General features: G+C 41.1%; 1 protein-coding gene across 5 annotated transcripts in view; it reads left to right on the top strand.

The window, feature by feature from the left end:
* STARD9 (StAR related lipid transfer domain containing 9) overlaps positions 1 to 27,687 on the top strand; it is a 136,773-nt gene that overhangs the window by 74,294 nt on the left and 34,792 nt on the right. For 4 of the 5 annotated variants that reach the window (XM_044435855.1, XM_044435854.1, XM_044435853.1 and 1 more), the window contains exons 17-21: positions 528 to 579; positions 2,854 to 2,991; positions 15,867 to 15,949; positions 17,411 to 17,517; positions 27,054 to 27,256. In XM_044435855.1, coding sequence (XP_044291790.1) covers positions 528 to 579; positions 2,854 to 2,991; positions 15,867 to 15,949; positions 17,411 to 17,517; positions 27,054 to 27,256 — 583 coding nt within the window. The remainder of the gene's footprint in view (positions 1 to 527; positions 580 to 2,853; positions 2,992 to 15,866; positions 15,950 to 17,410; positions 17,518 to 27,053; positions 27,257 to 27,687) is intronic. The other variant, XM_044435856.1, reaches the window with a different exon arrangement.

Below are 27,687 nucleotides of genomic sequence, written 5' to 3'. Positions count from 1 at the left end.
GAAATCTTGCAGATGTCTCCATTCCCAGCCCCTCACACAGCTGCAGAAGCTCCTAATCCTAAGGTCACCACCTTGGAAGAGGAGGAAATTGCATTTGACAGTAGTCCAAAATCTGAAAGAGACACCCTGAATAGGAATGAGAGACAAGGCTCTGAATAGGAATGATGATTAAGGTGTGTGCTTCCAAATTTGTCAAATACTTCCCAACTCCCCAGTAAACACATATAGCTCCTTAAAAAGAATGCCTGAAAAATGGAACATGTCCTGCAGCATTACAAAGTCTGATCTACCATCTAAGAGCAAGACAAGACCTGGATGAAATAATGGACAATGAGGATTGTATTTTGGCAATGGAACACTTCCGGTTGCAGCTCAAAGTATCTGTCATGTCTGCAGAATGCAAACTTGATTCACTAGTGTCTCATTTAAAAACAAGTCCATAGGTTCAATTTGACAGAGAATATATACATGTACCAAAATCTTTTCAAGAATTGCTTCATTTATTGTGGTTTGTTTCTATTTTGTAGGAAGGAATCACCAAAATTGGAAGAAGTGATTCAAATCAGGAACAGGATATTGGTAAGAATAATGAGAAAGATCTCAAAATCTTGTAGAAAAGTAGGACCTCATAAACTTTTTCTGCAAGTTCCATTAAGAACATCATGACAGCTAGTATTTTATTTATTTACTGCTCAGCTTATGTTACTTTATATTATGGTGCGTTACAGCACTCTTAATATTCATGGAGGTCAAATGATCAATATTAAAATTTCACAAATAATATTCCTCCTAGTGTTTCTTTCACTGTTAGCTTGAGTTTGCCAGTACCACAAGTTTAAGGGCATAGCAAGTATATAAACAGCACTTGCACATTCCTCCTTTCCTTTTGCAAGTTTGTAAATTAATATAGTTTTGTAATTTTATTTTTATTTGGAAAGGTGCCTTGGGCATCTTTTTGTAAGACTGAAAAGTGTGATAATATTGAGGCTTGTCTGAGCCTGAGTTTGAGTTTGTCGAGAGTTAAGAGATTGAAACTAGGAATTATGGGACCAGCCACTAAGGATCGAAGGACAACCCAGGAACTAGACCAAAGACCAAGACAAATGTCAGGATCCAAGGATGACCGAGGATATAGGAACATGTTTGAGCTCAGGAACATCTTGAGAAAGGTTCAGCTGAAACAACTTAAGCTGTTACCTGCATTTCAGTGATTTACCAGAAAGGGGAGCTGTGTACATTTCCTGGAGCTCATGAAGGGTAGATATATGAGCTCGTAACATACCTGAATTAATACTGTATTTTTAGTTGGTCAGTTCTGTATACGAGCTCGTAACATACCTGAATTAATACTGTATTTTTATTTGGTCAATTCTGTCTTGCAGCTTCTGCTTCTTTTATTACTTCCTCTTCATTAAGGCAGCAGCATTTCTAATGAATAGGCTCTTAATTGCACTTACTCCATTCCTGTTTTTCATGTGAACGCTTTCATTACAGGGTTTATTTCAATATTTTAACAGAAAAAATAGCACTGCTTTGCTATTTAAAAAGGGGAAAAAGATAAGAACTAAAATTCTCTTCCAGTGCTGTAAGTATGAGTAAGGAAGAAGCCAGTAATGAGCATTTCGGGGTACCTTTACTCATATATTGTATATAATAAAGGTATACCATATGCCTTTACTCATACTTAGATACATACTTAGATATACTTCTAAGTAGACAGTTTAGAAGAACCTTAGCCTGGGGAATGATGTTGATAAAGTAGCACTGTACTAAGTTGCAAGTCTCAACAATACTAACTTGCTTTAGCGTGAAAGCGATCTTCTGTGGAAAAATCTGTGGTATAATGGATTAAAGTAAACCCTATTAGCATATTTTTCCATCTATAAGATGCCCCCAGGTATAGGACGCCCCCTTTTTTTACTGATCTCTGAGCAAGCAAGCTGCTGCTGCGCATGCACACTACCTCCCCACACCTGAACACGCCCACACCCATCTGCCCCCCCCCCGAGTGTGCCGGGCCTGCGCCAGTCTCCGCCCCCCCCAAGCACGTCCACAGTTCTCCTTTCGGACCCCCCATGTATAAGACGCCCCTCCATTTTTAGCTAAATATTTTAAAGAAAAAGTATTGTCTTATACACGGAAAAATACTGTCCTTTACTGCAGAACTGGACATAAGAAAGGTTTCCTTGAGATAGGAAATGTGCACGTGCTTTCTGAGGACAGAAAGAAGCAATACCGTACCTTTCAGAATCCTGAAATATGTCCTCGATAAGAATTGCAGAAGGGGTACCATGCCTGCCTAGGTCATTTTGATGTAATGCTCTACCAGAATATATGACCTAGACTTTTTCAGCATGTCAGGGACAAAAATAACCCATATAGGAAATTGCTGCCCCTATTGTCCAATAGAGCAAGCATCTGCTCCCCAATGCTCCTGGAGACAAGCTAGATTATGATGAAGGATTATTTCCATTGAATGCAACACTTATTAGGAAGAAGGTTTAACTGTTTTAATGTAGACAAATATGTTTAAGCTCATCACTGTGGTACTTAGGTTGTGGACCATCTGGCAGAGACTTGTCATCTAAAATATTTTGTGAATTCTGTAGAGTATTTGAAGCATTGTACAATTTAGTCTCATTAATATATCTGGGTAGTGACACTAGAGTTTTGTATGCCCAAAATACAAAGAATTAGCTTTTAAATAAAACTCAGGTATTAAGTTGAAAGAAAGAAAGAAAGAAAGAAAGAAAGAAAGAAAGAAAGCAAGCAAGCAAGCAAGCAAGCAAGCAAGCAAGCAAGCAAGCAAGCAAGCCATACCTTTTCTAGCTGTGCTATCATCCACTTTTGCAGTTTTGCAGGGTCAGTGGATTGAACGGGACCATTGTGTTGTAGATAACCAGCATGGGATTGTGACTCTGCAGCCACTTCAGGGAGCACACTGTGTTGTGAACGGTCAAGAAGTCACAGATTCTGTTCGTTTGTCACAAGGTAAATCCTATATCACTGCTTTACAGCAATGCTGCCATCAGCCATACCTAGTGTACGCAATGCTTTAAGAATAGTATCATTCATTTAATGAGATCAGAACTTACTTTCAGATATGGAATAGCTCGATCCTAAACATGTTTACTCAGAAGTAGGTCCTGTTGATTTAAGTAGAACTTACTTCTGAATCAGTGCACATCATTGTTATGTGTCATCAAAAGTTTCCAACTTATGTCAACCTTATGAAAGAAAGCCCTCCAAAATGTCCTAGCCATGGCAGCGTGGCTCAGCTCTTGTAAGTTCAGTTCTTGTAAATTCAGATGGATTCAATTCACCTCATATTTGGCCTTCCTTTTCTTCTTCTGCCTTCGACTGTTCCTAGCATGAATGTCTTCTCTAGAAACTGTTGCCTTCTCATTATATGCCCAAAATAGGGCAGCCTCAATTTTGTCATGTTTGCTTCCAGCTCTCGTTCTCTCACCCATGCACAGTAATAGGGAATACAATAGTGTGGATGATCTTGGTCTTGGTCTCCAGTGAAACATCCTTACACTTTATGATCTTTTCTAGTTCCTTTATGGCTGCCATTTCTAGTCTCAGTCTTCTTAGAATTTCTTGGTATGCAAAATCTGTCATAATTTAAATTTCATTGTTAACAGTGAGCTCTGTAATTCTTCTCTAGCTATGCTTTTTATTTTCTTAATATTCAGCAGCAGCCCTGCTTTTGCATTTTCTTCTGTCACTTGCATCAGAAATTGTGCTGCTTTCTCCCAGGATGGTATTATATTACACATCTTATATTACTGATGTGTCTTCTGCCAATTTTCACTCCTTTCTCTAACTCAGATCCAGGTTTTCTTATGCTGTGTTCTGCAAAAAGAATGAACAAATCAGATAAAGCACCCCCTTGTCTAACACCTTTGCCTATAGGAAACCAGTTTTTCCCCCATATTCTGTCGCAACAATAGCTTATATAAGACATGCATCAGGGCAATCAGGTGCTGAGGTAACCCCTGGGGACCATCCATAGGCTTTCCTATAATCAATGGGATAAACCAGTGATGGCAAACTTTTAGAGACCAAGTGCCAAAACTGCAACCCAGAACCCTGGTGTACTCCCCTAACCCTAATATAAAGGTGAAATACCATTGAGAGGGGTGATTTTCAGTCCGGCTTCAGACCCGGGTACAGTACTGAATCTGCCTTGGTCGCCCTGTACGACGACCTGTGCAGGGAGAAGGACAGGGGGAGTACATCCCTGTTGGTTCTTCTGGACCTCTCGGCGGCTTTCGATACCATCGACCATGGTATCCTTCTGGATAGACTTGCGGGATTGGGGGTTGGAGGCACTGCTTTGCAGTGGTTCCGCTCCTATCTCGACGGTCGATTCCAGAAGGTAGTGCTGGGGGACCATGTCTCTACGTCATGGCAGCTATGCCATGGGGTACCACAGGGCTCCATTCTATCCCCTCTGCTATTTAACATCTATATGAAACCGCTGGGAGAGGTCATCAGGAGGTGTGGGCTGCGGAATCATCAGTACGCTGATGATACCTAGCTTTACCTCTCATTCTCCACTAATCCAGGTGAGGCAGTGGCTGTGCTGAACCGGTGCTTGGCCGAGGTAAGGGAATGGATGAGGGCCAATAAACTGAAACTCAACCCAGACAAGACGGAGGTCCTGTTGGTTGGCGGATCGGGTTTCGGAGAGGGTGGATTTGACCTGGTCCTGAATGGTGCAACACTCCCTCTTAGGGATAAGGTCCGCAGCTTAGGAGTACTCCTCGACCCGGAGCTTTCTTTGGAAGCTCAGGTGACAGCGGTAGCGAGGAACGCCTTCCTTCAGCTTCGGCTGATTAATCAGCTGCGCCCCTACCTGGAGTACGACTGCCTGGCGACGGTGACACACGCGCTGGTGACTTCCCGCCTAGACTTCTGTAACGCGCTTTACGTGGGGCTTCCCCTGAAGACAGTCCGAACACTTCAATTGGTGCAAAATAGAGCTGCCAGGTTGCTGACGGGGACGGGGCGTTATGCTCCCATGACTCCAGTCCTCCGTCAGCTTCACTAGCTTCCCATTGAAGCCCGGGCCCAATTCAAGGTGTTGATTATGACCTACAAAGCCCTAAACGGCTTGGGTCCTGGCTACCTGAACGAGCGCTTACGTCCGTATATGCCCGACCACCCTTTGAGATCTGCGGGAGAGTCCCTTCTCCGGGAACCCTCCATGAAAGAAATTAGGAGAGTAAGTACCCGGAGGAGGGCTTTCTCTGTGGTGGCGCCCAACCTATGGAATTCACTCCCCAAAGAGGTCCGCCTGGCACCGTCGTTACTGGTTTTTCGGCGCCAGGTAAAGACCTTTTTATTTAAACATCATTTCAATTGTTAAAACATATGATCTGGCCTGGGCAACTTCTTCTTCCTTCTCTTTCTCCTCCTATATTTTTATTTTATACTGATAATTTTAATTTTGTATTTGTAAATCAATGTATTTTTTGTATTTTTATATTTAATGGTAATTTATTATGTACTATTGTATTTCAATGTATTTTATCATGTTGTAAGCCGCCCTGAGGTTTTGGCAAGGGGCAGCATAGAAATGTTATAATAATAGTAATAATAATAATAATAATAATAATAATAATAATTTTGAAAAAGCCTTCCTTGAGTAGCTTTTTCTGCACAGCTAAACTTTTCTACCCATTCTGAACACATTCCAAACATCAAAATCATTCCAGGGCACCTCATTTTTCTAACCCAAACCATACCCTAGTACACACCCCTAACTCTGCTATAGGGGTAAATTTGCATTGAAAATAGGACAATTTTGAAAAAGCCTTCCTTGCGTAGCTTTTTCTGCACAAATCAACATTTTCACCCATTCTAAACACATTCCAACCATCAAAACCATGCTAGGACACCTCATTTTTCTAACCCCAACCCTATCCTGGTGCACAAGCCAAACCCGCATATAGGGGGAAATTCCATTAGAAATAATGTGATTTTGAAAAAGCCTTCCTTGTGTAGATTTTTCTGCACAGCTCATCCTTTCCACCCATTCTAAACACAATCCAACCAACAAAACCATGCCTGGACACCTCGTTTTTCTAACCCCAACCCTACCCTGGTACAGAACCCTAAGCCTAATATAGGCATAAATATTTATTTAAAATAATGTCATTTTGAAAAAGCCCCCGAGTAGATTTTTCTGCACAGCTCATGGTTTCTGCCCATTCTAAACACATGCCAACCATCAGAACCATGCCAGGACACCTCGTTTTCCTAACCCTAACCCTGCCCTAGTGCATACCCCTAACATTTTTATAGGGTTAAAGTTCCATTGAAAATAAGACGAATTTGAAAAAGCCTTCCTTGTGTAGATTTTTCTGCACAGCTCATTCTTTCTGCCCATTGTAAACACAGTCCAACCATCAAAGCCAAGCCAGGACACCTCATTTTTCAAACCCTAACTCCACCCTGGTGCACACCCCGTTGTTGTCTCTTTCCCGCCCTTAGCAACTCTGAGTGTTCCTTCTGTCATCCATTTTTGCTTTGTCTTTTGTTTTTTTACAGGTATTGTCTTTTTTCATTCTTCTCTAGTTTCCGTTGACAGTTCTTCTGTCTCATGATCAATCAATTAATCAAAATGCAAAGCTGTGCTTTATGAGGACTCAGAGATGTTATTCAAGTTGTATTTCAGTACCTTGTTTATATTAGTGATATTTTAAACTTGAATCTGATTTCTGATATTAAGAGTTTGTTTTCACTACCACGATCTGCTCCTGATCTTATTTTGGCAGTGAGAATATACAGTAAAACCTTGGATTACAAGTAACTTCATCTGCAAGTGTTTTGTAAGAAGCAAACAGGTTTTCTAAATTTTAACTTGATAAACTAGTGATGTCTTGCAGTACAAGTATTATGCGCACTTCGTCTGCCGAGCGTCACGTCACAACTGATTGTCGGTTCTTCTGTCTCTCTTTGCAGGTGTGAGTACTGCATCACCTCCCTGCACGAGCGCGCCCCCAATTGCGCCCACCTCCCCCCCCCAAGTGTGCCTGCTTCAAATTTTTGTGATTTTTTTTTTTTAAAGTTACAGAACAGATTAATCTTATTTACATTGAAGTTTATGGGGAAATTCGCTTTGTTATACAAGTGGTTTGGATTACATGCATGTTTCCGGAACGAATTATGCTTGCAATCCAAGGTTTTACTGTAGCTACTCCATCTTCTGCTTTCCATTACATAGTCTGTTTGATTTCGGTATTGACCATCGGGTGATGTCCATGTAGACAGTTGCCCAAAAGCTGACTGGTTTTACAGAATTCAATGAATCGTTCTTCTGCTTTGTTTCTTACCCCTAGGCTAAATTTCTATAGAATATTTGATTCTGCTTTGTTTCCTACTTTTGCATTCCAAAAATAGTAATCACTTTATTACCACCGTGCAAGTTAATAGCCAGACTTGAATTTAAAATTTAGCTCCAGTGGTCACTGATGAACACTGTCTTCTGAACCACATTGGCTATATGTCTGCTGTGTATATTTGATAGTTTTGGCTTAGAGTTTCTAATTACATTCTGAAAAAATGTCTCTGCATTCTGAGTCTTGTGTTCATTGAAGTCTTTAATGCAAGAGCAGACACTTAGGCATGGCAGATGATGATAAATGTAACGTAACATACTAAACATAGGCTACTGATTCACCTTGTCTCATTTCAAGTTACTTTCAAAGCAGAACTAATATAAAGCTGCCTTCATAATCATCATGCTACTTTCCACTTCCATGCAGGACCCCAACTATCTTATTAACACATTTACCCTTGCATTTTGCATTGCAGTTATTTTATTTTTTATTTTTTTTTATTAAAACATTTTTATGCCGCCCCATTCGCCGAAGCCTCGGGGCGGCTTACAACAATAAATAAAACCAATAAGTTAAAATATACATATAAAATAATCATAATAATTTAAAACACACAATATAAAATAAGCCGCCCTGGCCAGATAAAATTCAGTAGTATTAACATTTAAAATGTTGCTTAAATAAAAAGGTCTTTGCCTGGCACCGAAAAACAAATAACGACGGCGCCAGGCGGACCTCTCTGGGGAGCGCATTCCATAACTTAGGCGCCACCGCTGAGAAAGCCCTCCTCCGAGTAGTCACCCTCCTAATTTCTCTCACGGAGGGCTCCCGGAGAAGGGCCTCTCCCGCCGATCTCAGGGGGCGACTGGGCATATATGGATGTAAGTGCTCCTTCAGTTAGGAAAGACAGTGAAAACTAGCAGTCCCAGAATGTGTTCATGGGGCAGCCACTTTTGGAATATGATATACGGTTCTGGTTCTTCGTCGTGGCTTCTGTTCATCACACATATGGGTGCTGTTCCTGCGCAGTGTCTAAGGCCAAAAAGATTAGAAAGCTAACGGTTTTTGGTGGGAAAACTCCGCTCCCCTCCCCTTCCCCTCAGTACTATATAAGAGCGGAGTGTCTGCCATTTTCCCCAGCCTTTTGTGACTGCCATTTGCTGTGCCTCGTGCCTGTTCGACTCTCACCTTGACTACAGTACTTTTGCTCTTATCGTTCTTATTGTTCTTATTCTTCTTGTTACACTGTTCATTGTTATTACTCCAAGTTTTTTTCTCCCTTGTTATATCCTTTTTTCTTCTTCTTCGCCAAAAAAAAACCAAACCCAAAAATATTATCTTACCCCTCTTTACTATCTCCTGTTTCTTCCATTCTTCTCGATGGCACAGTGAGCGGCTTTCTGTGAATGTGCAAAATGTGGCTCCAAAATGTCCCCGGCAGACCTGCATGATTTGTGCCTCCTCTGCCTCGGCGAGGGGCACAAAACAGACAAATATTGCCATTGTCTGGCATTCACGAAGCAGGCCCATAAGAACAGGGAAAACCGCCTGTGTAAACTCCTTTGGGACCAGGCATTAATGTAGTTGGACCAACTTGCTGCAAAATCTGGGCCTGCTCCGCCTGTGTCCACCAAACGTCCAGCCTCTGCCTCAGCCATCCAGGCCAACGCCAGCCCTCTGTTTTGGCCACGCCTGGCCAACCCCCTGCGGCCACACCACCTATGCCTCAGCCGCGCCCATCGGACGATGGGACATCGGCATCCGGAGCCCAGTGACTTCCTTCTCCTCCACGCAAACAGCAGGAGAAGAGAAAGCATGGCAGTTCAGATCAGTCTTCTGCTCATAAGAAGGCGAAAAAGGATAAGGCGGGCAAACCGGCTCATAAGCTGAAGAAACACCGCGACTCGGGTTCGTCAGCCCTGTTGATCCTGACGGCTGCATCAGTACCAACACCATCGGTATCGCTGCTCCAATTGGCTATGTAAGTCACCCCGCTGGGATCCCCTGGACAAGCTGTACTTCAGGAAGGCCAGTCTCCTGAATGACCTGAGGAGCCGCTGGGTGAGTCCATCTCAGACAGAGAAATCCAAGAATCTCCTCCCATGGCTCGCTCGCCTACGCCTATGCCACCGTCTAGGCCTAGGGCTGAGTCTCCCGCCTCTCCACCACGGTACCGAAGTCGCTCGGCCGAACGACGCCGTGGGGAATGAAACCGTCCCTATTACGAATCCTACCCAATGGATGCCCTGTCTACTTCGAGACGCCCAGAACTGGGACACCCCACTTCACCGGGGAGTTCTTCATCTGGCCCGTACTGCTTTGAGCCTGACTCTGACTCCGAGGCAGATTCCACCTCTCCTGACGTTGCTATAACATCCCAAGGTCCAGCATCTCCAGAAGAGCTGCACATCTCCTTCGGAGAGCTGATGTCGAGACTTGTTCGGTCGCTCGAGATCGAGGCGCAACACCAGCCCAATCCAAGCACTGACAAGTTCTATGACATTGTGAGAGGAGAACAGTCACCCGCCATCATCCTGATTACAACACTGCGACAGGCGATGGTCCAGCCTTGCGACCTGCTGACTCAGCCTCAGCCCACCGTACGAGGCCATGTACCGGGTTCGGGAACAGGACATACCGTTCCTCCTGCACCACCCCAAACCAAATTTGGTTGTGGTTGAGTCGTCTCAAGGCAGGGAATCCAGATGATACACTGCCCCTCGAGACAAGAAGGGAAGGAAAATTGATACACTGGCATGCCGGGTCTATGCGGCCTCTGGACTCGGCCTTTGTATGTCAAACTGCGAAGCCACTCTTGCCAGGTATCAGTTTTTCATTATGCAAAAACTGGACAATATAGCCGCCTCCCTGCCAGAACAACAGTGAGATCTGGCCAGAGTTTTCATTAAGGAGGGCATGCAAGTGGCAATACAACTGTCGACAACTCTCCACCATGTCGATACTGACTCTAGAGCCTTGGTCGGTGCCATCTCCCTTCGGAGGCATGCTTGGCTCAGGAGCTGCAATTTCCCCGATGAAATGAAGAGCTGCATCGAGGAAATGCCCTTCAATGGCTCGGGCTCTTCCATTTGAGAACGGACCATAAGTTAAAGTGCATTCACGAGTCCCAAATGATGGCCAGACGGATGGAACTACCAACACAACAGAAATGTAAGTGGGCTTGGTCGTGTCCATCCTATCGACACCAGTTCCCTCCGAGGCAGCAATATCAGCAATGCAAGCAGTGCAGGAGACAACAACCACAGCAACGGTTCCAACAAGGCCGCCGCCATTTTGACAATGACAAGCCCCAGCGCTGATGGGGCAGGTGAACTTCTCTCTCTCAACTCCCACCTTTCCACCTCCCATTTGGGGGCCGGCTGCAAAGCCGACCCCCCGTTTGGGAGTCCATCACATCTGATCGGTGGGTTTTATCCATCATCTGGCTCGGATACAAAATAGAATTCGACATCGTTCCTCCATCGAGCCTGATCCAGTTTACACCACGCTCGTCATTGCTGGAAGACAAAGTGCAACAGCTACTTCGTAAAGGAGCGATTCGATGGCTCTCTCATCCTGAGGGACTTCATGGATTCTATGAGATATTTTACAGTCCCTAAACAGGATGGTGGTCTCCATCCAATCCTGGACCTCTGAGATATTAACAGATTTATTAAACCTAAGAAATTTCGGATGACTACACTGCAAAATATCCTTCCGTTGCTGAGGAGAGAAGATTGGTTCACCTCACTGGACTTGAAAGATGCCTATTTCCACATTTCTATTCACCCCGCCATAGGCATCTCTTACGTTTTACCGTCGGGTCCGACATATATGAATTCAATGCCCTTCTGTTCGGATTAGCCACCGCTCCAAGGGTCTTCATGAAATGCATGGCTCCAATGTGTGCGCACCTTCGGCTTCAGGGCATCCAAGTATACCCTTACCTAGATGACTGGCTTATAGTCTCCCAAACCTGAGAAGGTCGTCTTTTGGCTGTCGACACAACTTGTTCTTTGCTGGACGATTTAGGACTGTGTATTAACCATGAAAAATCGTCCCTTGTTCCTGCGCAGGTGATCGACTTCATTGGAGCTTGTCTTGATTCCACCCTAGTGAGGGCCTTTCTCCCTCCAGCTCGTCAGGACAGTCTTTGGTCATAGATTCATCGGATTCGACGAAACAAGATTGTCCTGGTGTTCTCCATTCAAAAGCTCTTGGGTCATATGGCCGCCACTGTAGCCATTGTCCCCCACATCAGGCTCCGACTACATCCTCTTCAATTATTCTTCAACAAAAACTTTGAGCCGCAGCGAGACTCGCCCAACAAGCCAATTCAACTGCCACTATTCGTTCTACGGACATTGACATGGTGGACAGTACTGAACAATTTAAATATGGGTACACCTTTCCAGATGCCTCACCCATCACTGACTCTTTATACCAACGCTTCGCTAATCAGGTGGGGTGCTGTGTGCACAGGACTTTGATCCCAGGGCACTTGGAACCATCAAGAATCGTCGAGACACATCAACTACCTCAAACTCTTAGCGATTTTCAAAGCTCTTCGATCTTTCGAGGACACTGTTCATCAGCAAGTGATTCAGATCACATCCGAGAGCATAGTAGCTGTGTTTTACATCAACAAGCAGGGTGGGATGAAATCTGCAACCCTAGCTCGTTTGTCCATGAACATTTGGGAGTGGTGCATCCCAAGGGGTATAACTCTTCTGGCAGTCCACCTAGCCGGGACCGACAACAAGGAAGCCGACGTCTTGAGCAGGCACATGTCAATGACTCACGAATGGGAGCTGGATCGACAGATCTGCAATCAACTTTTTCAACTTTGGGGACATTCGGACATCGACTCGTTTGTTACCCACAGGAACAGGGTATGCAAAATGTTCTGCTCCAGAGCAGGCATGGGACCGGGGTCAATAGGAGACGTCCTCATGATCCCTTGGTCCAACATAAAATTGTATGCTTTTCCGTCAATTCCTCTATTAACGAAAGTTGTTTTGAAGATTATACACGACGGTGCCACAGGAATCTTGATTACACCCTGGTGGACCCACCAGGGTGGTTCTCCACCCTCCTTCAGATGTCAGACAACACGTTTCTCCGCCTTCCGTCGATACCACACCTGATAACGCAGCAAGACGGAGCTGTCTGTCACCTAGACTTAACCTCCTTGAGCCTCACGGCATGGCGAATTCGTTGACTGACGTTACTGACTTGGTACCGACGACTACTCGAACACTCGGTACCTCTACTCATGAACCGGAGGCACTGCTTACCCTCTCGGTTCCAATAGACTTTACCTCGGGACCGAGTACTCTAGACCTGGACATTCAGAGAATTCTCGAGTCTGCTCTACGACCGTCAACACAGAAGTGAAGTGGTGCCAATTCTCATCTTTCACTGAATCACATTCATTTGCTCCAGAGTCAGGCTCGATTGAAAATACACTACAGTTTCTTCTGCAACTACATTGTTCGGGACTTAAACCTTCATCTATTAAAGTCTATGCGGCAGTAATATCACATTACCGTGGTGCTATACAAGGCTTATCGGTGTTTTCACAGCCTCTTATTGGGAAGTTCCTTTAAGGACTGCAAAATCTTCACCCTTCAATCCAACCTGTCATGCCTACGTGGAGTCTTTCAGTTGTTCTTCAAGCACTTACAAAACCTCCATTTGAACCTTTGGCGACCGTTGATCTGCGTCTTGTATCCTGGAAAACAGCTTTTCTTGTAGCTGTCACATCAGCCTGCAGAGCTAGTGAACTTTGCGCTCTTCGAGTAGATCCACCTTATTTGAACTTTCATAAGGAAAAAGGTGGTTCTTCGAATGGACTCTACGTTTTTGCCCAAAGTAGCCACTCTGTTCCATTTGAATCAAGAAATTGTCTTACCTGCTTTCTTGCCATCACCATCGAACCCGTTTGAGAGATCCTTACATACTCTTGATGTGCGTCGTTGCTTGGCTTTCTATAGATCGCGCACAGAATCTCTTCGACTTTCCAACAGACTCTTCGTGAAATACTCTGAGCATGACAAAGGATCTCCTGTCTCATTGCAGAGACTGACGAAATGGATCATTTAAACCATTGTATTGGCGTATCAACTTGCAAAGTTAGACTTACCTGTTGTTCCGAGGGGTCATTCCACGAGAGCGGTAGCAGCTTCTTCTGCCTTTGCCGTGGGAATCCCAATCCAAGACATCTGTAAAGCTGCGACTTGGGCTGCTCTGTGCACTTTCGCCAGGTATTACCGCCTTGATGTGCGTGCCAGACAGGACTGTTCCTTCAGTAGGGCTGTCCTCTCCACCGTTCTTCAATGATGAAACCGCCCTCCTCCGAGTCTGGTAAGCTTGCTACTCACCCATATGTGTGATGTACAGAGGCCATGACGAAGAAAAGCAGGTTGCTTACCTGTAACTGATGTTCTTCGAGTGGCCATCTGTGCATTCACACAACCCACCCGCCAGCCCCACTTGGTGTCGGTGAGTGGATTCTGTGTCGGTACCATGCATTAATACTCATGGTATCCTACAAACTTATTATAATGTATTTCTCTCCCGAAAGGGGGCGAACTATTGGTCTTTCAAAGACTGGGGGAAATGGTGGACACTCCACTCTTATATAGTACTGGGGGAGGGAAGCAGAGTTTTCCCGCCAAAAACCGTTAGCTTTCTAATCATTCCGGCCTTAGGCACTGCGCAGGCACAGCGCCCATATGTGTGAATGCACAGATGGCCACTCGAAGAGCATCAGTTACAGGTAAGCAACCTGCTTTTCTCCCATCTGAGCAAGAATAGTGTACTTTTGCAGAATGTGTAGAAAAAGGCAATTAAAAGTATCAGAGGTTTGGACAGTTTCCCCATGAGGAAAGACAAACATATTTATTTTTTTTAATTTAAGAATACTAAAATATTGCATGATGTAGAGAATGTGGATAAAAATAAGTTTTTCTTTCTCTAATAATACTAGAATTTGAAATCACTTGTGAAAATGGTACAGATGGAAGCAAACATATCTTCATACAACACAATTTATGGAATTTCTTCACTTTTCTCACTTGGTCAGGTGGTGGTCAATGGCTTAGGTTGTTTCACAGAGGATAGTTGATAGCAGCAAATGGCTTGCATAGATTCTTCTTGTTTGGAGGCAAAATGTCTTTGAATACCAGTTGTGGGACAGTTGAGAGCCAGTGTGGTGTAGTGGTTAAGAGCATGGGACTGGGACTCAGATGATCTGGGTTCTAGTCCCCGCTCAGCCATGGAGCCAACTGGGTGACTTCGGGCCAGTCACAGACTCTCAGCCCAACCTACCTCACAGGGTTGTTGTTGTGGGGATAAGGTGGAGGAGGAGAATGATGTAAGCTGCCTTGAGCCCTTTGTAGGAAAAAGGCAGGATATAAATCGAAAAATAAATAAAATAAATAAATAGTGATGGTAGATCCTTGAGATCTTTTTGGAGTCATCTGGCTAACCATTGTGAGAAAAAAGATGCTCTAGGTGGATATTTCGTCTGATGCAGCAGGGCTCTTCTTATGTCTTTAACAATAGGTGGAGGGCAGTTGGGAAATCATGTGAATTTCAGTGATTGACAGAGTAAAACTGGGTGAAAGTTAAACATTTAGAGTAGGAAGACACCAAGCAACCCTGTTATACTCATCTTTAAATTCCTGTATTTTTTTGAAGCTCATGATAATCTAAATGCCACATTAGGTGTTGGTGACCATGTGGAAAATAGATATATAGATAATCCACTGCTAGAACTTTAAATAAAGCAGAATCTGTCGAGCAAGCCATAATATATAGCCATTGTATTATGCAGATGGAAGCTTTTTGATCTAGTAGTTTTTGGGTGGGTCATGTGGTGAAGCAACTTTTGTCATTTTCCCTGTCACACTAGAGTTGTGTTCATCCTCCAAAAATCTTTTCTGTAGTGTTGTCCAATTCACCCTTGTGAGCAGATTTTCAGAGGCACAAATGACTATTTGGAAGTGTAAGAAATCAGTCTTCTGTCATGACTCCATTCCATGGGTAGGAGTGGAACTCCAGTTGAGCTGTTTCTGCAGACAGGAGTAAAGTCTAGATCTGTTTGTTTGTTTTTCTTTAAAATGTGACTTTATGCCATCCTGAGTGCTTGTCAGAAGGACAGGATACAAATGTTTGTAATAAATAAATAATAAATAAATACTTGTTATACATTTTATAGCTGTGTTCCTTTTCTTTCTTTCCTATAATGTGTTCACTTACACATTTTGAAAACTTCACCTAATGACAAACTGCATTTGAACCATCTTTTAGTTATGAGGCTATTTTTAGAATTAGCTAGATGATAACAAAAAGATGATATACCATATTTAACTGTACATTTAAAAATCTAGAAACTGTAGAAGCAGAAGTAGTACATTTGGAGTAGAATTTACCATGAATACTTGTGAAAAGCAGAATAGTTTAATAAATGTTGTTTTCTCATTTTGCCTTTTATTTGCCTTTTTAAAGGAGCTCTTATTATTCTGGGCAAAGCTCACAAATTTAGATTCAACCACCCTGCTGAGGCTGCCATTTTAAGACAAAGACGATCAGTAAGTTTGGAGCATGTTACATTTTACTTCTTTTCCAATTGTTCTTTTGCTGATAATTTCAGTACTTTCTTGTAAAAATAAAAATGGGGAAAAGAACATTAATTCAGTGTTATTTTCTGTCAGGGAAATAAATGTATGTATCTTCTAAAAGAAGCCTTGCTTCTTCTCCTATTTATATGGTTGTATTTATATTATTTTTTAATTTTACAATGTTCTTTGGCTTGTTTGTTATAGTTATTTATTTTTATCTGTATTTTATATATATATGTATAGTGCACTGTGAGCCACCCAGAGAGCTTTCGGCTGTGGGGCAGTATACAAATTTAATAGGTAGGTAGGTAGGTAGGTAGGATAATGCTTTAGACTTGCTGCTCTATAGAGGGGCTTTTGTCATCAGCAACTATGGTCAACTTCTAGATGGTCTTATTATGTTGGTTCTGACACTTCCTGGAAGAACGATTTCAGTAGTGGCACTGTGAAATGTCTACATAATATCTTAGCAGTAGGCCTGGGGGTTCCTCTATGTTATGGTTAGGCTTCTATGCTGTTTTAGCATCCATATGACATTCTTAGGAAAGTTTATCTAGGCATTTAGAGCTTGAGACCATGGCGCAGAGTCACAATCCCCTAGCATCACCTTCTGGAATCTGAAGTACCTCCAGCTTGACAAGTCTATCCAAAAGGATACCATGGTCGATGGCATCAGAAGCTGCTGAGAGGAGAACCACCAGGGATACACTCCCCCTGATTTTCTTCCAGCAAAGGACACCCCATAGGAGAATGCCTATTTTCTCTCCAGTGGAAGAAAGTGTGGGTCAGGTGAAACACAACTACAATTGGGGCAGCTTGTACCACACCTTCACCATATTGGAGAGGATCCTGGGCAAGCAAACCACTTAAAATCTATAGCACTTTAAGTGCTATAAAACAGGTACTTTATTCTACAGCCAATTTACAGTGATCTACCATTGGGTGCTCACTATTTTGTCTGGTATTACTTAGAGGGCTAGCACTGCATATGCTCACCTGTTTTCTTCCACCCCCTCCTTTTTGCATATGCACACATCTCATGCAGCAATGCAGAACTTTAAACCTCCCACCCACACCCACTGTGATCTAAGGATCAGTGGGGTATGGCAACAAGAAAGCTCCTCCTATCACCCAAAAGTCATCATTTAGTTTGTGAAACTAGACTATTAGTAGAAATGTCATCTCTCCTATTCCCCAGCTCTCACCACTGAGATCACTTGTCACCAACAGTCATCTCTGGAATTGCTGTGGGTTCAAAGAAGACTTTGCTTCTTCCATCCCTCTCTGATCACCTGCAAAACTGCTATTAGCAGTGCTAGAACAGCATCTTTTCTTTGAAGTTCAGGTGGGCAGCAGAGACTAGTGGGGAGAATGTGCCTGCTTCTGAGGATCTACTGTGATTTTGTAAGTCTTGCTATTCTCACTTTATAGATCAGTGAGTCCTCTTCCGTGATGATCAGCAGATCTCTTGAATGGCTAGATTTGGATGGAGACTTCCCCTCCCTTTCCTATAGTTTTTATCCAGCTGAAACAGAAAGGTAAGTTTTAAAGAATTTGACTAAATTTTTAAAAATGCAGTTTCTATTAATTCTACTTTGAGGGAAAATGTTGCAAACACTAAAACTCCAGCTGCTTCTACTTGCTTCTTACCACGTTAGGGACACACAAATTCTTACAGTAGCATGACCATGACTCACACTGCACTGCTGAGGACAGAAGTATCCTTCACTATACTGAAGTATTCCTGCTTGTCTTAATATATGATGCAAGACCTCTTTGGGATTGAATTACTGGGACTGAATTACTGTAGTTAAAACCTAAAGTGGATACACCTCCTACTGCATCGTATCTACCAGTCTCTACCGCAGTCCTACATATAACAAATTGCAGTGGTGTAACCTGCATGCTGCTAGTGCATGATGAAAGTTGGAGAACAACTTTCTCCAAAAAGCAGGTGCAGGTGGCTCACCTGATGAAAGGTTTTACTTCTACGGATGCCATCTACACATCTAGCAGAGAAGCTGCAAAAGCTGCAAATGTTCTCTAAATGGGAGCACAGTCCTATCAAGAGCAATCATAACCAACAACAAGTTTGTCTTGTCAGTGTGGATTCATTTGATTTAGACCTCATCCTGCCTATTACCATCTCCAGACTTCTGTTGAGGGCATCTACAGCTATATTTACATATGATTTTAAACAGAGAAAACTGAGAGTTACTTGCATGTAGGCAACCAGTTTGAAAGCAGTGGACATAAATAATGAAGTCTTATACCAGTGTTCAAAAACAGAACAAATTGTTTTGCAGTTATCAAGATGAACTGCTCTGCTGCAAGTGTTACATTGCCTTCTCACTCTTTTCAATTGAACATGATCTGTCAGAAGATTTGCATGCTCCTGTTTCTGAGTCTATGCTTGTATAATACAGGCTTTATTCATGTGGGAATAGAGCAGGAGGCACTAACCGCAAATAGTATTTATGTGTAGCAGAATTCTTAACCTTACATATAACTGTTTTGTTCCTTTAGTGAATTCTGGGTCTGTGTCCCAGCTGCAATGTCACATAAATGTCACAGGAAGAAGAGCTTTAAGAGTTCCTAGTTGGATCTCTATTAGGCAGCTGTAGAGTTACTGGGTTAAATGGCATGTCTGGTCCTGCGCAGCTCCTGTAGGCATGTGCTTCTGTATGTAATGCTGAGGTTATGGTGTGGTACTGAAAACAGCCTCTTGATTGGATAAATCTGCCTGGGAGGAGATGTGCTGGAGAAAAATGCAAATCAGTGGATAGGTTTGTTATGCTATAACTCGGACTCCTAAGTGTTAAGTACTAGCCTTTAGTAATTCACAGGAATATTTACAGCTTTGTAAAATATTTTTTTCAGCCCTATTCAGTTTTTAAATATGAGAACCATTTTAATAAAATATACCTAATATTTAGGGAGCCTACAAGGAGAAAGAAATCTGATTTATCTGAGGTATTTTCCTCTTTAAAATTGAGATAATTATGGTTTTAAGGAATTGTATCTTTTCTGTTGCTCAAGCTTTTTTTTTTTTCTGACTCTCAGTATATGGCTGCAGCAAAGCACTCAGCTTCATTACTAGGCTGTTGCTGCCATAGATACTGAAAACTGCATTATGCTGTAGAAGCTGCCAGATTCTGCATCACCCTAAGAGGAGAGGAGTTATACAATAGCATTCCAGGAAGCTGATGGCAAAACAGCTGGGAAAAAGGCTGATTTTACTATGCTTATTGCAAAATTAATGCCTAGCAAATAAACCAGCTGTTTTTCTAATCTTGGAAATGTTCTAACTTATTTGTTCTTGCATTTGGTTTAAGGTCAGTGATATTTTTTAATTTGCCTTGTTACATGCTATTTAATATGAATACTAGTAATGCTATTCATAGTTATTAAATCTAGTGAGAAATGTGTCTTGTATTCCATAAAGGTACCATGCCTTCTACGTTCCTTGGTTTTATATATCTTAATCCAAGGGAAGAATCAGGAGTAGATTTTTTTGCTGATTTTTCTTCATATTTTCCAGAGTAAAGTCAGCAAGGTTGCATTATTTGCTAGCAAGGCTGTATTACCTGTGCTTGAATTTGAAATAAGGGGAACCTGAACAGTAGAGGATATTTCTTAAAATTACTTAAGATACAGGAGAATGCTTGAAGCAAGCTAAAGTTGTACCAGTATCTGGATGAGGATGTTTCTGTGAACCAGTAAAACAGCCACCTGTGTGAATTTTGAAAGGTAGAGAACTGCTTTCATCATGTGAGATTATTTTTATTATATTGATTTAGAAATTTCTCTTTGTATGGAATGTTTGGAAAAAGAGATGTAGTAGAACATCTGGTATGCACTGCTGCCAGTCCCCTTAAGGTTGCTTTGTCATTAGTTATGCACAAGACCAGCAAGTATACATTGTTGGCATGTCATTGTTGTTTTTAATTGATTGTGTATGGAAAGATTCAAGTTCCACATCCTGTCAGCTTCAGGTTCTCTAATGTTATTGCAGCAGATAAGTCTACTGTACTTTCATGATGCTTATGCCACCCTGGGTGAATTTTCATTACCTATCTACTTACTGGAAAAAGTTCTTCTTGTCCTTGACTTCAGTATTTGAACTTGCTGATATTAAAAAGAATCATACAGATAAGGAGAAGCATTGAAACCAGTGAGTTTTAAAAATAATTTAAAGCATAAAAACTTCTAGGTGTATATCTCCTTAAGTAGCACAGCATTAATCACGGAGGTAGCAAAAATTACGGACCTGTGAGTTACTGTAATCAGAACAGAGTATGCATTATTACATTGTGGAAACACTGCTTTCCAGTGAATGGTTTATAAAGACCACGGTCTGGTCTCTTGAAATGGTTATTAGCAAACTACTGACCATTATTCAGTAGTTCAGCTTTGTTCAGCCACAGATTCTGCGTGTAAAAGATTGAGATATACTTTAGGGTTAATAGCCCCTACCTTATGGTCTCCTGTTCTTAGTAGAACAGCTTTTAAAAGACCTGCTATCCTTGAATATTCTAATTTTTGATTCTGTATTTCCTGTTTCAACTGGACATTTAGTTTAAATGGCTTTCTGGCCAATTTAGAGTGTTTGAAAGTTAGAAATGAAAGTGAAGGATAACCTTTTTATTGTAAGTATAAGAGATCTCTGAATGAAGAAAATACTTAAGTAAAAAAAGCTTTAGGTTTATGACTTTCTGGGCATAGAGCCATTTATTTGCTCACTAAAATTTCAGTAACATTAAAATAATCCAGGAACTTGCAATATTGCACCGTAAGCTATTTCTTATTTATTGGAATTAGTTATAAACCTCTTTTCTATACAAATGCTAAACAAGCTGTTTACAAATAAAAATAATAAAATCGCAACACACATTACAATGACTGGGAACAATTTCTCATCAGCCTCATCAGTGCTATTCAGAAACTTCAACTAATGTAGAAAACAAATTAAGCAGCATTTTGACAATACCTTGCCCACATGTGCAACCTTTACAACTTGGTACCAGACAAAATACTAGCCTGTAAACCTGTTTTCATTGCAGATGTGGGATGAGGGATGATTTCCTCAATTGATGGAACCCTTCTTTATGAGGGTCCCTGCAAAAGAATCATCAGTAGGCTGTCACCACAGGCCATTCTTTCTGCATATGTCCTAGTCTGTCCAGCTCAGGAGCTCTGCTCTAGGGCACAAAAGGGAAGTGGCTTTGGATTTTCTTGTCTTAAAGACTGGAAAACACAGGACTTAACAAAGCCTTGTGAAAATCCTAAGAACATAAAGGGGTATATTAACAGTGCTGGAGTCAAGCATATGGAAGAATTTCTCTATAAGAAAGACCAATGCAGCAAAATATCCAGATATAAAGAATTTATTTGGGAATGGAGTAAAACAAGAACAAGGCACCTACAATCACACAAACAAATTTCGAATAAAAAGTAGCTAATTGCATGTGAATTATCTGAGTTTTGGAGCAGACGTAAAGTTCATTAGAGACACCATCTTGTCCTTTTATTCACTGTTGGCAGAAAAATTCAGACCTAGAGTAATGTCACATTTTTATGGGAATCTGAGCTCACTAAAAGCATTTTACCAAAGCTAACTGTTGTTTTGTCCATTAGTGTGACATTCTTATGACAGTGGTCTAGCCAGAAAAACTTGTAATGGCTGAATCCACTTTCTTAATGACTTGCAATTTGCATCTGAAATAAGCAGTCCAGTTCCTACCTGGTGGGCTACAATAAAAAAGGCTTAGCATGCAAATATTTATTGGAGAACAAATATATAATTTGGCTTATTGTCCTGCTGTGGCTGGATCAAGCTCAGCTTCGGATTAAACTGATGGAAAATCCAAAAACAAGTCAATAGACTGGTTAAAGGCAGAGTTTTACCAAGCCAGAGGGAGAGAGGCCAAAGAACAGCCAAGGTCAAAATCTGTATAAACAGATACAGTACAGAGTCCATTCAGAGGCGAAGGTCAGTAGCAGAAAAGTTCAATCACAGAAAAAGGTTAGAAGTGCAAGGCACTGCAGCTAGTAGGAAACAATGTTTCCAGCAACAATAGAACGATATCCAAGTCTCAGCAGTAGTTTGCTACAGACCTTTCTTCTGAGGAGTTCCTTTCTCTCCAGTTCTTCTTATTTAAGAATTGCTCATTAAAGGGGCCCACTGGCTTGCCTCTGGGGCAACAACACTTTGCCCAGCCTCAACTTCAAAGGCTATGTACCCATCCCTTTATGAGAGTGGCACTCTCTCCTGTGGGCCCAGACTCCCTCAGGTCTCCTTCCATGAATGATTCCTTGGTTTTTACTTTCTCAAAGAACTCTAGCTCCTTCTCAAAGGAAGATTCCTTCAATGAGGGCAGAAGGCTTTTTCAGACTTTCTAGGAAGGTGCAAACCTATCAGATGCTCTAGAGGGCAATGCTGAGCTACATCTAAATATAGTAATTTATCATGTATTGTATAGCTTAGACTCTAATAAGCCTGGAAGACCATATCTTCACTTATATCTTGTCATGATCTCAGAAATGGATAGATCCTTTCAACTTAATATCTGTATGACAAATTCAAGCATCAAAGGCAAATACGAGTTCCTGACAATCAGCACCCCACAAATGTAATTTATATTATTGTAATTATATAAATGTAATTTATATTATTATCATTATTATTTATTACTACTACTACTACTAAGACATTTTTAGTAGTTATGTTAACCAAGTTGGTGGGAAAAGAAAGCCAGTTATAAATTATTTTATAGATAGATTTATTTTGTCCATTTGTTTATTTTCCATCCTAATCTGTGAGGTAAGGTAAATGTTAATTGAATGAAGAAAAATGTTAGGATATTTTTATATTTAAAAATACAACAAAATAATATTCTCTTAGAATTTGCTTTGGCTGTGCACATATTATAGTAACCTGGCAAGTGAAGCACAGTTCTTTTAGCAGCCAGATGCCACAGATTTTATTGTTTGCTTTTCATTTAGACTGTGGAGAGCAGTGAGCACTAAGGCAGTGAGCAAAGCAGCCCTTCTCTTACTAGGCTTCGGTTTCTGCTTTGTGTTTACAACATTTGTTGATCCTGATTCCCTGAGGTTGCTGGATAGAGGTTGTTAGGTTTTGGGGAACAAATGCAGTTTAATACATTATTGAGGAAAGTCAAGAGCCAGTGGGGTGTAGTGGTTAAGAGCACAGGATTGGGACTCAGAAGAGCAGGATTCTAGTCCCCACTCAGCCATGGAGCTCACTGAGTGACTTTGGGCCAGTCACAGACTCCCAGCCTAGCCTACCTTGCAAGATTATCATTGTGAATAAAACTGAAAGGAGGAGGAGGAATATGTAAGCCGCCTTGAGTTCACTGTAAGAAAAAATGACAGGGTATAAAAATAATAAACTTAAATGAATAAATGAATCAGTGCTTTTATTTTGCATCTAAGTGATCACTGTGCTGTTACGCAAAAAAGAAAAACTTGCCTTGAGTTATTCAGGTAACCTCTTCTGCCAACAGAATGGATCCTGTTAGAAGAATGGGGAAAGATGATTCCTTATCCATCTGCACCCTCAAAATCTATTCAAAGGTTGCGAGGGGTGGGGACAAGGAAAGCTATAGGGCTGAAGTGAGAAAAGTCTCATTGCATTTTTATATTGATTTTTATTGTGAACTTCAAAATCAAAAACAAACCTAAAAAAGGAGAAAAGAAATTTTAAAAAAAGTACTGTTTCCTTACGTGAGATTTGGGTGACTCTATCAAAGCAAATGCACATATTGAATACTCTTAATGTTTTATATATGAAAATATACTATTATTAAGGATAATTATGACTAGATGTCAATATGGGTAACTCAGACATCCATGTATTTGTTCATTCATAAATTATGCCTAAAAACTACCTGTTCAAAAATGATGAACATTTCATCAAGTCCCGTTGTGCTATTGCAGATGGCCCTTTGTCCTTTCAATGCTGTAATATTAGTCTTTTTGCCATCAAAAAGGCATGGAAAATGCATTTACATTGACCTTAGGATAAGTTCTAAGAGATGGGTAGATAATTAAAAAAAAACATGTGTATCAAAGCATGTGTAAAGAAGTTTCCATTACAAAATCTGAATTCTTACCTCCACCCAAAAAGAAGCAACCATTGGGCATTGCCAAAGCATTTGAGGAAAATTAACCTAAGATCTGTTAACCTTTCTGAAATAGATGCCAACCAAGCACTCAGTTGATAGGGCAAAACAGGGTGCTCCATTTCATTATTCCATTCTTTTCACATTTGTTTACTGATAATAGATCAGCATAGCTGTTTAAGCTTAATCAATATTTGTAATAATAAAGGAGGGTTTTGAAACTGTAAAAGCAGCAGGGCTAAACCTAGATTCTAACAGAGGTTTCAACAGCACATATTAGCATTCACCTATGGCAGCGCAAATCATATTTTGCATGCAAAAACAGAAAATGACAAGAAGTTATTATCCAAAGTATAAACCAGCCTGTCCATTCAAGTCATTTCACTGGATTTTTTTCTGCCAATCTTTAGGTTTGGGTTTCCTCATAAGTTATTCTTGCCTAGGAAAGTAATAAGTCAGGTTGCACTTGGTAGTAAACTATGAACCATAGGCTTAACCCTATCCCATAAGCTTAACTTTAAAGATGGCATTCTGTCAGTTCCCCATAGTATCTCATTAATCAGCTTACTCAATTTTAGCTTGATCATTTCAGATACATTTCTGAGAACAAATATTCCCAGGTAAGTGATGAACTCTGGGCAAAATCTTGTCAGTTAACTAGTGCACTATGAGATATAGTGTCCAGAAGGGAAGCCTTTTTATTTTCACATTGAGTTAATTAGTTTCCCTCTCCTACCCACAGAATGGAAAGAGGTTATTCCCCAGCCCCATGCAGCCCAAATGCATCTCAAAATCTGCTCAGAAATTGGAAAGGGAGTCAAGGAAGATTGTAGGAGGGAGTTGAAGAGAGAGAGTCCTGTTGCAGGACAGTCCACTCATACAACATTGGATTCTGCCCTTAGCATTTACTACCTACAGCTGTGATTATTGGAATTGTACCCTGTAATTAGTACAACACATTAAACAGATTTCTTTATATGAGTTGGAGAGACACATAATTACCAAAGGTTGTATCATCTATTAAATCTGTCTGTATGTATGGAGTATCATGCGCCACACATAGCTTTTCAGATGACAATATAAAAATTCATTAGGCTCTTAATATAAGTAACTTTAAATACTTTCATTTGTAAGTCATAGGTCAGAGCTACCAGTGGATATGAGTGTGTTTGCATAATACCATGCTATCATGTTTGTAAATTCATAAGTAGTAATGCTCTCTGGAGGACCTTACTGTTACTGAGATCATAATCCTATCACAATACAATGCCCATAAATTCCCAAATTTTAGAGGCTTACAAGCATTATATGCAGAGCAGAAAGAGCAACAGAGGGAATCTTTGCCTCCTCCTTCTACCACCCTGCACATTCCCTTAAATGGGCTTTTTTACAAATCTAGCAAAAGCATCTTGGGGTGGGGGTAGGGGAAGGAGACTGGAGTAGCTGCAGGATGCCTCACATCCAGACCTATCCAGTCTCCTCACTATGCCTCAAACACTGCTTTTTAGCTCTCTCACAGTTTTTTCTGCACCAGCTGCAGGGAAGCTGGGTTGGAAATCTCATCCCCTGCTCTGAGGTCAGAGTGCTGTCTCTAACCTTGGAATCCATGACTCTTCAGACACTGTCTCGGGGCCATTGGATGGTTACCTTCATGTCTTAAATTGTTTTTCAGAAATAATAGTGCCTACATGGCCTGAAATATGAATTAAGGTACACATACCCTTCTTATCAAGCTATTTTTGCTATAATAAAATGGTTGAGCTTTAGAGTTTTTGCTTAGGGTGAACCCTAACAGTTAATGGAGTTAATATGTAGTGGTGTGGTGTGGTGATAGTGGTGTGGTGTGGTGTGGTCTTTAACAGTGCAGAACTGGGACTCAGAGAATCTGGGTTGTAGTCCCTGCTCAACCATGGAGGCAAATGGGTGTCTTTATACTCTCAACCTAGCCTACCTCACAGGATTGTTGTTGTGGGGATAAGAGTGAAAGCAAGAGAAGGAGAATGATGTAAGCTGTTCAGAGTTCTTTAAAAAGAAAAAAGTTGGGATATAAATCTAATCAGTAATATAAATGTAATAAATCAATCTATACATAAATAAAGACATTTTCCTGATTTGGCATTGTTTCTATATTGTTATAATAGTTTTTAAAAGTGTATTTTAAATTTTGTTGTGGTTGAAATAGTTTTTAATAGTGCTTTAATAATACTGCATTTAAGGATGTCACCCAGTGTAGCAAATTCGGAGGATTATGGGCCCTAGTTAAGCACAGGAGAGGGAGGCAAGGATTGCTGTCGTGCTTCCCTGACCTGCAAGACATACACAGATGACTGAAATGTCTGTTCTCTTTGCTTGTGAGGAGAATGGGCTAAAGCACTGTTGGGATTCTGCCCTGGCAACTTCTGAAGAGCAACTAGTATGGGGAAGCTTGTACTGGTTCTCAGGAAGAGGTGGTTTCTCAGTTGGAGCCTCACCTCTGACCTCAGAACCCATATCTTAGTTCAGCACTGGTTTTCCAACCTATCCTGCAGATGCTTAGATGGCATCTGGTGGCCATAGGATTGTGTCTGTAATGTAGTTTTTAGTATTCGTATGTGAACTGTTTGAATATGTTAGGTAGTGAATGATATATAAGTATTATTCAGGAAAATAAATAAATGAATAAATTGAGGCAGAATAAACTGTGTTACTTGATGGAGGCTGCTATGAAGTTTCTTTTTTATTTAATGCTACAAATGAGAATTCTGACATTACTGTGACATAACACACATCTGCATGCTCACACACATACAACCTTTCCATTAACCTTCCTCTTGGCCATCCTGTAGTAGTTGAATTTTTCATTGTACAAACTTACTTTCATTTTGTTAGACTTAAAGGGGATATGTTCAACGCACAAATATGTTGCTTTTCTTGTTTAAAATATTTGTCAGATTTTTTAGCAATGAACAGAGAGATGCTCTGCATGAAGAATGCCAAACAAAGCTGAAAAACCAGGAAGTTCTCCAAAGCAGGGAAATTCAACAGCAGCAACTTTATGTTGAAGAATTACAACAACAGATCTTGGATGGGCAGATCAAAGCTGAGCAAGAACTAGAACATGACCAGGCAGTAATCAATGAGCAGATCAAAGAAAGTGAGTTATTTTCCTCTCTTCCCATATTCTCATTTTTACTACTTATACTACAGATTCAATTTTCTCATTTATTCTATTATTTCTTTTATTCCTCATTTTTCATTATTCCTATAATGAAACTAATGTTTCAGTAGTGGCGCACTTTTCATTAACAACCCCTTGTTAGCTTTATGGCTTTTTTCAGTGATATACTTCAGTGTATATTTTTGACTTTCTCAGAACTAATGGCTGGAACTACTTCCTGCTTTAAATTGGGACATGGCTGCAGAACTACTAATGAAGGATGTGTCAAAATGTCTGTTTCCTTGGCTGCTGCAATTGCAGTTCCATTTTCCCTGATTTGTGCTTCTGCCTTTTTCTTAGATTAGTCTCACTGGTCATCCTAGCCATGCAGGGATTATGTACAGTACTATGTAGGCAACTGAGGATTT

The sequence above is a fragment of the Varanus komodoensis genome, unplaced genomic scaffold (genome assembly GCF_004798865.1).
Source record: "Varanus komodoensis strain SLA01 unplaced genomic scaffold, ASM479886v1 scaffold3, whole genome shotgun sequence".
Taxonomy (NCBI): Eukaryota; Metazoa; Chordata; class Lepidosauria; order Squamata; family Varanidae; genus Varanus; species Varanus komodoensis.
The sequence above is the reverse complement of the archived record's forward strand: the minus strand, read 5'-3'. Positions and strand labels throughout refer to the sequence as shown.